The sequence below is a fragment of the Lottia gigantea genome (assembly GCF_000327385.1).
Source record: "Lottia gigantea unplaced genomic scaffold LOTGIsca_7, whole genome shotgun sequence".
Taxonomy (NCBI): domain Eukaryota; kingdom Metazoa; phylum Mollusca; class Gastropoda; family Lottiidae; genus Lottia; species Lottia gigantea.
The window spans coordinates 379,150-394,954 of NW_008710370.1; the positions used below are offsets into that span (position 1 = coordinate 379,150).

Here is a 15,805-nt window from a genome sequence, read left to right on the forward strand (position 1 = left end):
TACCATTGTCAATGGACAGTTAATATTTGCTAGTGCCTCTTTGTAATAGATGTTTGATATTCTATCATTGGTGAACATATAACTAGTGCCTCTTAACCCTGGGGGGCTAATATTTTACCACTGTTTATCACTAATAAGAGGGTTATTGTATAGCTACTGCCACTTAATCATAGAGGGCTAATTGTCTTCTGACTACTCTTTACCACGGAGGGCTAATATTTTACCACTGCCAATCAGTCATAAAGGGTTAATGAAATTCTATTTTGTCACTGCCTGATCAGACATGTTTATTTTTTTCCATCGCCTTTTTATTATACGCCCACATCTCTCTATGTGGACGTATATTGTCGGCACCCCTGTCCGTCCGTCCGTCAACATTTGCTTGTAAACGAGTTTTTGATGGAATCAAATGAAATTCGGTATGTGTATACATATTCATAAAATGAAGATCAAGTTCGAATTAGAACTATTTTCGACCGTTGGAAGCAGATTTATTGCCCTTGCCCCAAAATCTTGAATATGCTACTACTCTCTTAGTTTTCAACCGACTTTGATGAAACTTAAAATGGATGTTATTGGACCTAAATCGAAAGGTTTAAGAAAGATTAGTATACTTCTGATTAAATTTAAGGCTTTTTCAAGATTTAGGCCTCTTACGTCAGTTTTGAGGAGTTATCGCCCTTAAACCTCTGTACAGTAAGTGCTTCTATCAACATCATTTGCTAGTAAACACTCTAAAAACTAGATTTTTTGATGGAATCAAATGAAATTAGGTATGTGTATACATATTCATAAAACGAAGATCAAGTTCGAATGTGAACTATTTTCGACCGTAAGAAGCAGAGGTATTGCCCTTGCCCCAAAATCTTGAATATGCTACTACTCTCTTAGTTTTCAACCGACTTTGATGAAACTTGGACCTAAATCGAAAGGTTTAAGAAAGATTAGTATACTTCTGATTAAATTTAAGGCTTTTTCAAGATTTAGGCCTCTGACGTCAGTTTTGAGGAGTTATCGCCCTTTAACCTCTATACAGTAAGTGCTTCTATCAACATCATTTGTTTGTAAACACTCTAAAAACTAGATTTTTTGATGGAATCAAATGAAATTCGGTATGTGTAGACATATTCATAAAACGAAGATCAAGTTCGAATGTGAGCTGTTTTCGACCGTAAGAAGCAGAGGTATTGCCCTTGCCCCAAAATCTTTAATATTTACCATCCGCATGCCGCGTTAGGCGTATATGGCTGTGGTCCACTATCTTTACCGATAAGGTTAAGATTCTAACAACGCCTTTTAATCATAAGTTGCTAATATTTTAATCACTATTTTGTGTGAATATTTTATTGCTGTTCCTTATTCATCGTAGATAATATTCGACCACTGCCTCTATATCATGGAGGTCTAAAATACGAGCACTGAATTATAGGGAAGGCCACAAATTGTCATGTGTGTATATGAGGTAGTGTAATGTGTAATACATCAGAAGTTGCCGTGTGTGTTTTATAACAACTATTCAATATTATTGTACTGCATTTGAAACCATGTCATTTTGTGTTGGTATAATATGTGGTGCATCAGTTAACTTCTCTCGTACTGACAGTTGGAAATCGCTTGAACTGTTGATCTAAATCTCGTGTATTTTTATATTAGAAAGAATGACACACTTTCGATGTATGCTTCACTGCATAGGCCTAAATGTATTGAAGGTTAAGGCTAAACAGTGTTATTACTTACCTCTAACACCAGTTTAATGGCCTTATCAAACATTCAAATAAACAAATATGAATAAGCTATTGTTTAATGGTCTGATATTCTTCAAAATACATCTAAATCTAACGTACGAAGCTACAATATTTCAATTTATTACCGGGTTATCTAATTCTGGATTGAATACTGGAAATTCTAAAGTACTATTTATAGAATTAGGCTGTGCGCATGCCTATTATTGAAAATCATTATTTCCGGTGGAGGTCAAAGGGACTTGTTGATCTCGAATATGAGAGTCCATACGGAAATAGCGATTTTTGACTGGGAGGCAAATGCAAAATATTTTTGCGAATTGGAGCTTATACCTAAACGGTAGATCAGTAGAAATGTTTACAATCTTTATGTTCTATTATGCTAAAATTGTTCTAAAATTGTAGCATTTGCAAGATTTAGTATTGGTAGCCGTCGAATAATTGTAAAATTTCATTCTTTCGATTTTCATAGTCATGATGTAAAATATATATTATGTATTGGTAAGGCTTTCTGTAAAATTAACGGTACAACGACTTAGTAAAAGTTGAAACATGGGTACAATTTTATATTTCATACAGAAGATGGGGCCAGTTATCACTGACTACAAATTCTGATCTCAGGGGTATTTTGTAACATTCATTTCATATGATAAATTTTTGCTTTTATTTTATGGATAAAATTAAATATCTCATAAAAATATAACTGAAGTATAAAAAAGTGTATATGCGTATTGATCATAAACAATTAAGATGTATATGAAAAAACTAATGCAATGAGTAAAGAATTATGCAAATTGAGATGATCAGGGTAAACACAAGAAAATTATATTGATAAAGGTGAGATCAGTTCTATGCTGCTTAATACATTCAGAATAAGGTTTATTTGTTTGTGCAATCGGATCAACCCGATTTCTGTGCTTGATTTATAGCCAAATTTCCAGTTCAAACGTGTGTTTAGCACGTTGTACTCAAAGTACATTATTTGATCTTTATTGCAGTTCATATGCATCGGAATTAGCACTTTTGTTTAATCGCTTTGAACTTCCATGCCAAATATTTTTATAGATATTAAGTTCAATTCTTGAGATTTCAGAGCATCTTGTAAAACTTTTATCGTTGCCTTTGAACCTTCTCTCTGCTTCCACTTTTGTAAACATTGAAATATTTGCTCGCTAACATTGCCTTTGTGGGATTCAATTTGTTTAGTAATTTCAGCATCTGGTAACAACTGTCTCATAAAAGACTGCCAAACAGTTCCCGGAAGCTCTGATACCAATTTGTCTAGTTCTTTATCACTGACAACTGAAAATATATGTATAAGTATACAATAACAAAATATTTTCACTGTTAAAATAGGTTCTCAATATATCAATTATAGAGCGATATAAAAATAGAAATATTATAACAGAACCTAAAATACATGTTGTTGTTATTCAACGTTTCACGCTGTGCGATCTTCAGACAACATTAGTACAAGTAATGATTCAGGTACACGAAAGTCACGTTCGTGTGCCCACAGCACATGCAATTACAATGCGGGTAATTGGGTATTGATGTCTATGGAAAACTCGAAAGCGTTATAACCTTAAGTCCCCGAGTGCTTTCCCTTCCTATTATTTCCTCTTGATTTCATTACCAATGTACAAATCTGAAACATACCTCCAGGAAGCTCTCCTAAAATTGGTTCTGTGATACTGTGGGACATTAATGAAATATGTTCCAATTTTGGTGTTATGGTGGTGTGTGGCTGAAAGGGACTTTTAACCATTGGAAACCACGCAGGAGATTCTATTGCACTACTTGAATAATTTCCTGTCACAAGCGCACCTGGCGTAGGCATTCTGAGTTTGACCAAGGCATTTGAAAGATTTCCATTGTCACAGGAATCGTCTGAGTTTGAGCTGAATGCTGCTACCTCTTCTGGATAAGCTAGACGTATTCCAGGTATTTCTTTCTGTTTTTCTAGGGAATCAAACTCAGACGAATTGTCAGACTCAACAGAACCGTCCATACCTGCAATACAATACATCAGAATTTCAGAAATTCATTTCAATCCCGTAGAGTCAGGCTAGGGGTGGATTGTATGGAATATTCATAATAAAAAAACGTAGTAAATAGCATTGAAAAATATTCTAAAATGTTTTATTTACTCTTATGTTTTCTACTTGATCAATCTAAAAAAAAGTATCAAAAGGGGGAATAAACATAATATTGTAATAATTGAAATTCTTATAACGGATATTATCAGTTGAAACCTTTTAAATAAATACGAGACTCTACAATTTGGCGTTCATTTCGCTTCAATCCGTACATTAGTATTAGTTTACCTACTAATAAACATATGGAGTTTAAAGGTTTACGTAAACGTTTTAAATATATATCTAGCGGTCTTAGAATCTTAAAAAGATTTTGAATTAAACTTTTTGTTACATTTCTCTTGATTTTGACTTTACTTTTCATCAATTTGTGAACCTTTAAGAGAATTTTCAGAATGATTACCTTTCAAGAGATTGCCGTTGATAATGGTACCATTGATGATGTGAATCTGTCCATCCTCCCTGTAATCAAAGATATTCATAAGCTTCCCCTTCTTATGAATATTTAGACTTTCTGTGGCATATAATTTACAGCCATCTTCTATACCTTGACTGTCTAATGACTTACTATCCACGAACTGCAATGATTTTCCGAAGGTGTGGTAGTTGATATAATATTTAGGCTTCAGCCTAATGGTGTCGGTGTAAAAACATTTTAAAAGCTTCGGCGTTATTTTTTGACTATCGTCTATGATCAGGTGAACTGGATCTTTTCCGTTTTTTCTAATACAAACAGAAATACGCTTTGGAAGGTGTATTGCATGTACCTCAGACCCATTTTTTAGATGTGCCTTTTCTATTTGGTGGTGGTCGTTTGGTTCCTTGTCTTCGAAGATCAGTTTGATGTGTTTTGTTTCGTATTGAGTTAATTCTGAGAGTTTCTGTTTTACACAGAGAACTGGATCAAGTTTCATGACAGACACTTGGTATGTTTTGTCCTCTAACTCAATGTTGATAGTAATAGCTTGACGTATGCTTGCTATAATCATACAGTTTCGCTTCAGCCCTTGAAAGTTGCTAATACGACTCATTTCCGTTACTCGTTTATTGTCAATTGCAATTTTGAGTGCATTCGGTGAACAGTGGAATATGGTTGATATCTTGTATCGAAGTTCCGCCGTTGACATTGATGTGGATATAACTATCTTTTGTAAACCATCGAATTCGGTATGTAAAACGTTGACAGGTAAACAGTTGGACGATTGTACATTGATGACCACATCTACTATTCCTAGAAGACCAGAGGAAATGTTATTGATGTCTGAGGGCGCTGGAGATCCAATATATTCTCTATCTCTGTCGTAAAGACGATTACCGGAAGTGAGCCAGATATGTTCTGGTGATGATAACGAACGAATTTCATCGCTCGAGGGTTCTTTTTTCATTGTATTAAATACTTTGAGCTTTACGTCACCGATGGTATCCGTAGTCAATGAATTAACATAGTAGATTGCGTCCACCGTTGGTGAAGATCTATACAAACACTTCAGAGTGATTGGTCTAATTTCGCGAAATATAAGTTCGTTACCCGAAACAACACCTTGCTCCTTTAGATTCTTGAAACTGTCTAGTTTTTGGTGAAAGCAATATGGACTGTACTTTTCATAGGTTTCTTTGTAGTTAAGTTTCCTGTCTAAGTCGACTGCAAGGGATTGTGGTGTCGCATTGTTTTTTACAGTGACGCATATACGGCCAATGACAAAACCAGATTCCCAGCGTAAGAACAATGTTAAATCGCTAGAATCTTCTCTTATGGCTACCACACACGGATTCCTCTCGCCGCTAATACCATATTGCATTGGAATCAGACAGCTTTCAGGAAAATCATAGAATTGGGCAATCCTGTGAATCGCTAATTGTTCTTGAACATCTAGGTTTATAATCTCGCCATTAGAAAAAGTATTATTTCTCATATCATAGATATTAACTTGGCAGCCACCTAAAAACGTCAAAGACAAATTTAGATACGGGCAACAATAACTTCAGAATTATTCTATTCTATAGTTTTTCGATGCACAGAAAACGGACTGCATGCCCAAGTGATTTAGTTTTTTTATTTTCATGTGTCATATTTTCTCAAAATAAATAAAGATAGTATTCATACTGTGTTCGGAGCTGAGTCGTTTTTTGGAACTGGTGGAAGATTTATGACTGATTGACTGTAAAAAACCTATTTTTCCGGACAATGCCACTGAGCTCTTCTGTACACTATCTGAAAAGAAAATCAACTATCAGAAGCAAACCACCATACACAGCATACTCCACATATCGAGATAGTTCAATGCGACTCTTGGACCTGATGTTCATTAACGATTTCCTGTCCGGGGTGAATGACATTAATGTCACTTCAAAATCAACTCGCTAAGATATCTTCAACGAATCACGTTTCTTTATGATAAACATCATTAACCGTGCTGAATCCCCAACTCCACCAAGTGCATGGTAGAATGCCCAGGATGCCTCCCCATTTCCGCATGGCAGTATTTTCTCCCCATGGTCTTCCATTTCCTCCCCAGATGAGAAGAACTGGTCTACATTTACCGACAAGAATCAGTAATTTAAGTTGAGTGAAATTTATCAATTTTATGATAGTGTTTGGGTAAATATATTTAACCTTGTTGATTCTCACTTAAGTTCATCTGTTCCTCAAAACTTGTGAAAAATGTGGACATTCCTGGTGATGTATTTAAATGATCAATGGAACTGGTACTAATGATACTGGTATCACAATCAGTAGAATTTATGTCCAAATCCATCGCTTCCAAGTTAGGAACGTTTCGTTTGGATTGACTTAGGTTATCCATAAGTTATATATCGGTTGATTACAACACAACTGAATAAGAAAAGATGAAAACATAAATTTTTAGCTACAATCCTGTTTTTGAGAATTTGATTTACTCTTTCCCTACAAATCAACACCAAATTTACAGCTGGGTCGTTTGGAGAAAGGTGTAATGGTGATTGTCACAAGGTTAAGAGAATAAGAGACTACCGAAATGAGAACCTACAATCATATTTTTCCAACATTGATAACAAAGGCTAAATGCTAAATAGGTCATTTTCCGTTGCTTGAAAGCTACTTTGAGTCACGATGTAGAAATCATATTTCAAGATAATGTTCGCTTTTCTTAACTTAACATCCGTGTCATCCATCCTAGGATATTCATTACAAGTTACGTCTGCCATGGCTATATAGTATGGTGTATAAACCTAATTAATATGGCAACTATACTAGTGCTATTTAGACCATAAACTACCCGTGTCCTATATTCTGAACCATGGCGATTAATATTTTACATATACTAATATATTATATAACTTGGTTATATTATGTCTTGAAAATGTTTTTTCTAGTCTTTTTTTTCTTTTTCATACTTGGAAATATCAAATGACGGACATTATTTTATATATTAGTTTGTTAAAAGATTTGAATGACCTACTTAAAAGTCCGGGAGTGACGACCTCGTTTTAAATAACTATGGATTATTTATTTATTTACTTATTAATTTATTATAAGTGATAATTCTCTACCCCGTTATGTTCTAGAAAAGCACAAAGTATAATATCAAACAAGAATAATTCATACCTTATTTGAATAGGCGTTCTTATCAGAGTATCGGCCAACATGAATTTCTTTAAAATTAACATCTATTAATAGCAATTTCTAAGAATTACTGCTTACGTAATAACTATATTATTATCGTAATTGTCACATGTAAATCTGGGGTTAAACGCAAGCGATTTCCATATTGATTTCGAATCAAATTCGTCAAATTGTGATGAAAAACATTGAAAGCACTGATTTCAGAATATTGTTGCAAATACTACTAAGGGAATAGTTAACTGCTTTGGTATTGTAGCTTACCAAGTCTATGCATACAGCGACTGTGACTGTAAACATTGTGCAATCTGCCAGCTAGTTTGATATTATTTGTGTCCAATGTTCCAGTGTTCAATGCTCAAATGGTCAGTTGTTGCGAATTTGATTTCCAATTGGAAATTGGTTCAGGGTTGTATCCGTTTATAATCACTCATCCATGCTTGGTGCTGGAAGAATTACCTCCCTTTAACTTTATAGTTATCTACATAATATGCTGGAAACATGTTGTTAAACTGATTTTTTTCAAAATTCTCACAGATATACTTCAAGATGCCGTTGTCCAATCCTGAAAATATGAAAGTCTGAATAGTATGTCAAAAATGCAATATAAAGGCAACTTTACTATTTCAACCTGTGTTCAATCGCAATCGCAACGGTTTTTTTATGGATCTCATCTAAAGGTACCAGTTTCAGTTCCTGTTCAGTCAGTTTGTCCCGCTGTCCCCGGTACACGTTTTCCTTAAAAGAATCCCTAATGGCATAATCCATTGGATTACAGTTTTTGGATTGAGGCATGAATTGATTGTGAATAAATTCTGGTATAACCTCGTCCAGATATGCTTGGGATAGCTTGGTAGTATCCGATGGGGTTCCGTCTTTTTGGCAGATCGGGGTAGAAAAACCGGTTGCGATTGGTGGTCGAAGAAGATGGAGGGCACACTGAACACATTGAAATTGTAAGTTGGCCTGATATTGCATTTTTTGACATGCTCTTTTGTTCGGGCAGTACTTGTTTAATTTATATTCGATGACTTTCATATCTTCAAGGTTGGACAACGGCACCTTGAAGTCTGTTTGGATGAGATCAGTGTACCAACAGCCGAGATACTACTCGTCGAACTTAGTGACGTTTCGAACACTCGATATATATAAGGGCGCTTATTCTCGAAACGATCTAAGCACTAGGGTGTCCCAGAGTCTTAGAGTCTTAACCTCCTACACTGTTTCTAGGATATCTTGACGCTAAGATAGTTCGGAGAATACGTAGGCTGGTTTACATCATACCTCTTGATCTTCACATTAATTAATAACCCGCTTTGGAGCTGCCATACTACGTATTATTCTTACATATAATTAATAGTCTCTTCCTCGACTTAATAAGTCGAATTTTGATTTTGAAATATTTCAACTTGGCTTTCATATCACATGGTAAGCTTTAATCGTGATTTGAAAGCTAAGTTGAAATATTATCGCCATGTTAAAATAGTTTCGTATGAGTAACCTGTATTTTGTTACGATTATACAATGTACATCTTCCTGGTTTCACGTTTCGTCCATCGTTCGTTAATCTTTTATATAAATATCAGATAAGCAAGAATGATTTTAAGTAACTTAACTGCACTTGATGTCTGAAAAGCTTAGGATGAACCCCTAATGCAATTCTGAAACCGTACATAATACCGTCATCCTGCCCGTCTGCCCTTACGTATGATGACATCTTAATCAAGTTCGAAATTTACATTATTTCGTTCAATATTGTTTTCATTTTCAGTAACGTATTAACTCGTCATAATGATATAAGATTTATAAATGCTTTTCCGAAGATCTGATTGAGAAAATTTGTATTTTAGTTGATAATACTGCAAATAAGTTTTTTTTTAACTTGCCTGACAAGTTATCTTTGATTGTTAGTCAGATATTAGGTATTGGTCCAATAATTAATTTATTTTTATCCTAAGAGCTTCTTTTATGTTTATCTGTGTAACGTTTCGTGAATTTTACGCCCACCCTGTAACCCACCCTTAGAATTAGGCAAAAGAATAAAGAGAGTAATTGAAGCTGAACCATGTGTTTAAAATTATCTTTCCTAAATTTTGTGTGGCGCACCTCTTCTTGCATAACGTTGCTTAGTCATTGTTGTTTTGATTATTTGGGCCACGAAATCAATACCCAATAATAAAATTGAATGAAACAAAGCTCACCAGAGACATCTATAAAACTAAGTCGAATGAACGAGATTTCTCAAGTCGGTTCGAACCGACTTATTAATGATGCATGTTTAACGAACAATTAGGATAACTCTCTTTATGCTACGGGTTGTGTTGTTGGTTGCACATTGTAAAGGAGTTGGCTATTGTCGCTTTCCCAGCAAAAAATATTGACACTTATTTAAATGTTCATAAATCATTTGGAATAGGGCCTATTGGATTTGATTGGTTCTATTCTAGCTTTCATTTTAATGCTGTATTTTAATTCTAGTTTCCACTTTAGCAATGTAGTTCAATTTATTCCAGCTCTCATTAAAATGCTGTTCTTTTTTAAATCTACCTCTCATGCTGTAGTTAATAATAATAATGTAGCTCAGTTCTAGCTCTCATTATGATAATGCGCAGTTCAATTCTAGCTCCTACTTTAATATTGTAGTTCAGTTCTAATTCTCATTATAATGCTGTGGTTCAGTTCTAGCTCTCATTATGATAATGTAGTTCAGTTCTAGCTCTCATTATAATAATGCAGTTCAATTCTAGCTCTCACTATAATAATGCAGTTCAGTTCTAGCTCTCATTACAATGCTGTGGTTCAGTTCTAGCTCTCATTATAATAATGTAGTTCAGTTCTAGCTCTCATTATAATTATGATACAAATATGATTATGTAACTGGATTTAATAGCTACCATTGTGATGCTGAACATAAATGAGATCAAAATACTGGCAGCTGCCATTGTAAAATTGTGATATCGATAGTTAAAATTGTGATCTGTCGACGGTTTCATTCAATACATATTTGACTATATTGATTTAAGTTGATCAAACCATCTGGGCATTTGAACTTCTGTGGTATACATTGAGCAAATATGTACTGCATAGCACGTTATCAAGTTGTGATATGTCGCTTCACGCCATTGTGATTTTCGTATAAGTCTCGTCGCTCAGTATCTATAATACATATTTTTAGACATACATGTAGGGAGGTCGGCCCCTTATCACACACAAACCTTTAACTGTTGCAAGGACTATGTGGTATTGTGGTAGCGATCTTTGAGTAAGTTTTTAAAGATTACTTTAGATTTTTTCATAATATACTAAACCATCCTCTTGGCCGAGAAGGGGGCTATACATTATATAACTGTAGATAGCCGAGGAAAGAATAAAAGCTTAACCACGAAATGTAACGCCTGCCCTCTTGAGGGGCTCGACGGTTAGGAAATATCAATGGCAAATACATTGTTTTAAATGATATCATGAAACACTATGAAATTAAAATGTGGACGAAAAACTTTTTTTGAAAAAGAAATCCACGGGGGAAGAGTTGTGTATGAACGCAGGACATTTTGAAACCAAAGATTGTTGGTCATATTATGATTGCAGACAGATACCCTATGAACTGATAATTTCAGAGTTTTGTAAATGGATACGGCCAGGTTTTGAACTACAAAAATGTATTTGCTACGATTGTTTTGTAAACATTGATAAAGATAATCACACATCTTTGTCAGCTTCAATGAATTATTTCTATCATAGATACTATTATGATTATGAATTACTTCCTGGGCCATATACTCTAGATTCCGTCAATTCAAATATTGAATACAATCATTTCGAGTGCTTGTTTGCTTATTAATGTAGAATTTTATTTGGGAAAATATGGCAAGAGAATGACGAATTTTCAATTAGCAAATGCTGATATTCTAACATTTAACTTCCTTAAATCTTATATCGGATCATTGTTCGTAAACGGACACACGGTTTCGACTTCAAAAAACTTTTAGGAATGGATTCACGAGGTTCGCTTAATCATCGGCTTTAGTTGATCGCCGAGCATTTGGAGTGGTGATATGAAGTTTGCAGGTCTGTGTAAAGAGATTTTCATGAAAGTTATCGCTTAAAGAGGCATTCTGTCTTTTAAGTAGGTCGAAAATTTTTTGGACTCAAATTTGTTATGCCTTTTGGATGCTGTTACAAAACTATTGTACGGAGTTACGCTAAATAAACGCCTAATTGTAGAGAAATATGGTTCATACTTATTCTAAAGGTTTCAACTAAATTATGTCAAAATGCTTAATTAACAATCAGAACTCTGCGTTTTTGATTAACCCTTTTAAATCACATTTAGTTCATCGAGTAGATACATATATATAAATAGCATACTTTAGAAATATTTTCTGGTATAAGTTTACGACGTTTTTGATAATGTTTGCATACTGCTCCTTTAAGGATGGCCCTATTTTTGAATTCTTTTGTTTTGGTCAGAATAATTACGATATAATATCATGTAACATCCTTGTTCTTTAAAGTTTTACCGTAGTTTACACTTGATAGGTTTTTGATAATAAGTAATTTCAATACGATCCCTTTTAGGAGTCATAATAGAAAACCTTCAGAAATTCAGCGACGTCAACCGGATTTTTCTATTTTTGAAACAATACTTCACAAAAAAATCCCCTGTGATACAACGTGACGTCAAAGCCCTTAATATTTTGCTGTTTTATTTACAAAGAGAATTTTTAACTTTCGGACCACATGTAAGATGTTTTATTACGTCAACAGAAGCACAGCTGAAATTGATATTAATGATAATGATGGCAATAATGATTTTATAACATATGTAATCATCATCATAATTGTTATTATGATCATCATCCTTCAATATTATTTTTTTTACTATTTCAGAAAATGACGTGACCTTATCTAAACTTATGGTAATTCAAGTGATGTATTTCTCGCAACTGGCACTATCTGATTATATTGGTAATAATAATAATTAAAGAAAAATGGCAGTGGAACGTGGGGATTTTTCTCGTTTGTCTTATCTGAATGAGGAGATACTGCTGTCAAGTTTAAAATCTCGATACAAAAAAGACAAGATATATGTAAGTATATTTTTTCTCTTTAAATGACTTTTAGCAATTGTGAAAACGATATATAGACAAAGCTTTATGGAACGACGATCAATGGTTTAAGTTCTATGCATCGTTTCGACGTGTTTCCTCCGCCGTTATGAGGCACAGAATCATAAAAAAGTGATAGTTGATTTAAATATACGTTTGGTACCTATAACTTTTATTTATCATTCTGTGCCTCAGAACGCAGAAACGTTGCATTTTAACCAGTGATTGTTGTTCCTTTACAAATTGGCCAATTATTATAATGTGTATAATGAACTGGTGTACAAATATAAATTCTGAATTGAATTACAAGCATACATTCATTAAACGTATCTGAACTGAATTACAAGCATAAATTCATTAAACTTATCTGAACTGAGACACAAGTAAGTAAATTTATTTCATTTATCTGAACTGAATTGCAAGCATAAATTCATTAAACTTATCTGAACTGAGACACAAGTAAGAAAAATTATTTTATTTATCTGAACGGAATTGCAAGCATAAATTCATTTAACTTATCTGAACTGAGACACAAGTAATTAAATTTATTTTATTTATCTGAACTGAATTGCAAGCATAAATTCATTAAACTTATCTGAACTGAGACACAAGTAAGTAAATTTATTTCATTTATCTGAACTGAATTGCAAGCATAAATTCATTAAACTTATCTGAACTGAGACACAATTAAGTAAATTTATTTTATTTATCTGAACTGAATTGCAAGCATAAATTCATTTAACTTATCTGAACTGAGACACAAGTAATTAAATTTATTTTATTTATCTGAACTGAATTACAAGCATAAATTCATTAAACTTATCTGAACTGAGACACAAGTAATTAAATTTATTTTATTTATCTGAACTGAATTACAAGCATAAATTCATTAAACTTATCTGAACTGAGACACAAGTAATTAAATTTATTTTATTTATCTGAACCGAATTACAAGCATAAATTCATTAAACTTATCTGAACTGAGACACAAGTAATTAAATTTATTTTATTTATCTGAACTGAATTGCAAGCATAAATTCATTAAACTTATCTGAACTGAGACACACAGCATTAAATTTATTTGATATATCTGAACTGAATTACGAATATGAAATTCATTACATTTATCTGAATTGATATACAAATATGAAATTCATTACATTTATCTGAATTGATATACAAATATGAAATTCATTACATTTATCTGAATTGATATACAAATATGAAATTCATTACGTTTATCTAATCTGAGAGGTCTATATAGAGATTTTATACTTATATTATTTATCTGATCTGATAGAGGCTACAATTATGGAATTCGTTACATTTATCTGCACTGTAGAATAAATAGTTGTATTTTTGAATTATGAAATGAAAGTTGCTGTATGTATCTGCGAGATAGAATTCAGTATTTTGAAAGAGGGATCTTCAACGTGCAAATCCTATATATAGCAAATGTCAAATTACGTAAATGCAATTAAAAAAAGCAAAGAATACATTTGGCAATAAAGAATGCAGAGATAAATGGGATAATTATAGATTGATAATTGTATTTCGCTTGGATGATCGTTTGAGACATTAAAAATAGCTCAGTTATAGTAGGATGAGTTTAAATTAAATCCTTTATAATCTCATCCTAGTATTACGTTCATGAAGTATATGATAACAACCTTAATATAGTGCAATATGACCTCTTATATTGATATACGCCCACGGTATATTGCGGGACGTTTTTGCGTTTAGGTTTGTAGAACTGTCAAAATTGACGATTTCGATACATGTGGGTGGTGATAGGTCTCTGACCCTAACGCCTGTGCCTGCGCTTTCATTACTTTACTTAACCCCAATGTTACAACTTAACCTGTTCAATGTTGATGATCATTAAACCCCGCTCTGAACGTTATAAGACTAAAAAAAAATATTTTATCGCTTCTACAGTGTATTTTATATCATAGGCGTCACTACCTGTACCATGCTTATTCAAATGTTATAAAATGGTATATTTAAAATCTATCCACTCCTACAAAGTTGATCATAACCGGTACATATGATGCAGTACAACAACAATACAACTGTGCACTAGCTTGAAAACTTGAAATTATAGACGCCTCTTTGATCGGTCACATTCGACGATTGAAAAATGAATGCGTTATGCTTTCGTAAATATTTATATTATAGTTAAAATAAACTTTGAACACTGAACAACATTGATTCAGCAGTTGAACAAGGTATTGGGTAATATGTGTAGCATCAGATCCAATGAAGGGAGTGAGCGGGCTCAATATGAAAATCTGAACGCTAGTTTCTAGGTATTTTCGTAAAGCGTGCCATTTATTATAGAACATAAACTTGATTGAAATTATGATTGTGCCGATTTTGAACTATTGAAATAAAACGGGTATGTTTGCAAATGGAAGAAAGTACGAGCCAAGTTTGCACAGCTATTGCACTTTAACGTAATGAAAATCTTCTCAGTGCCCCATTTCATGCGTTTAGATCAATATTATATGAAAGGAATACAGTCGGCAAAAGTTTTTCTTTGTCAGTCTAATTACAGCTATTGATAGCTTTTTCTAGAGTTCAAATCGCATCGCCCATTTAAAAACTACAAAATAACGTTAAAATAGGTAATAACTGCACACGATGGGATCAATAGCGCACATTTGAATTAACTCAATATTTTTTTTTAAATTTGAAGATAAACAGACGTTAGATTTGTTGGATTAAAAAGTGTCATAGAGAACCGAAATTGGACTCAGTTGATAAAACAAATATTTAGATGACAAGTTCCCGTGACGATAACCGTTATGATAGATTTCATTTTTTCAAAATAGTATTGAATTATACTATTAAATCTATTTATCTATTGATCAATAGGCGACACACCCTAATATATAAAGTCTACGCGCATTCTTTAACTTCCTTGTGATATGTTTTGTGTTGATAGCTGTACTTAAATAAATATAGATTTTCATATTTCATAGAATGTTATTGAAACTATACAGACCATAACATTTTGAAAAGACTGTTAAAACTAAATTATAATAAATTAAATTTAACTGCACATGCTGAGTCATGTTACCTATAGTATACATGAGGTAATAGCTGAATGGAATAAAAAATTCAAGATACAGATAAGCAGCATTTCCAGTGGCGGAGCCAAAGGGGGGGCGGAGGGGTTTTCGGGCAAAAATCTCATAACTAGGTTAGAAATACGGGCAACCCCAGGTATCCTCCCCCCCCCCCCCCCCCCCGGAA

The 15,805-nt window shown here is 33.4% G+C and overlaps 2 protein-coding genes across 2 annotated transcripts in view; one reads left to right on the plus strand and one right to left on the minus strand.

Moving 5' to 3' along the window:
• Positions 1–2,385: 2,385 nt before the first annotated feature.
• Positions 2,386–7,473, minus strand: LOTGIDRAFT_229410 (hypothetical protein). Its single transcript, XM_009065383.1, has 6 exons — positions 7,425–7,473; positions 6,453–6,671; positions 5,943–6,050; positions 4,242–5,777; positions 3,402–3,755; positions 2,386–3,044 (listed from the first exon to the last, which is right to left on the minus strand). The coding sequence occupies exons 2-6, from the start codon at positions 6,640–6,642 to the stop codon at positions 2,770–2,772; spliced, it is 2,463 nt and encodes an 820-aa protein (XP_009063631.1). The 5' UTR covers positions 6,643–6,671; positions 7,425–7,473; the 3' UTR covers positions 2,386–2,769.
• A 4,957-nt stretch (positions 7,474–12,430) lies between these two features.
• Positions 12,431–15,805, plus strand: part of LOTGIDRAFT_154879 (hypothetical protein) — a gene marked incomplete at both ends in the record, with an annotated part of 22,760 nt that continues 19,385 nt past the window's right edge. Inside the window, one exon of the mRNA XM_009065384.1 lies at positions 12,431–12,529. Coding sequence (XP_009063632.1) covers positions 12,431–12,529 — 99 coding nt within the window. The remainder of the gene's footprint in view (positions 12,530–15,805) is intronic.

Coding starts and splice junctions, on each gene's coding strand:
- LOTGIDRAFT_229410 (XM_009065383.1), bottom strand. CDS start 6,642: ATGGATAACCTAAGTCAATCCAAACGAAACGTTCCTAACTTGGAAGCG. Junction 3,756..4,241: donor CAACGGCAATCTCTTGAAAG/GTAATCATTCTG, acceptor ATTGTATTGCAG/GTATGGACGGTTCTGTTGAG. Junction 3,045..3,401: donor TTTAGGAGAGCTTCCTGGAG/GTATGTTTCAGA, acceptor ATATATTTTCAG/TTGTCAGTGATAAAGAACTA.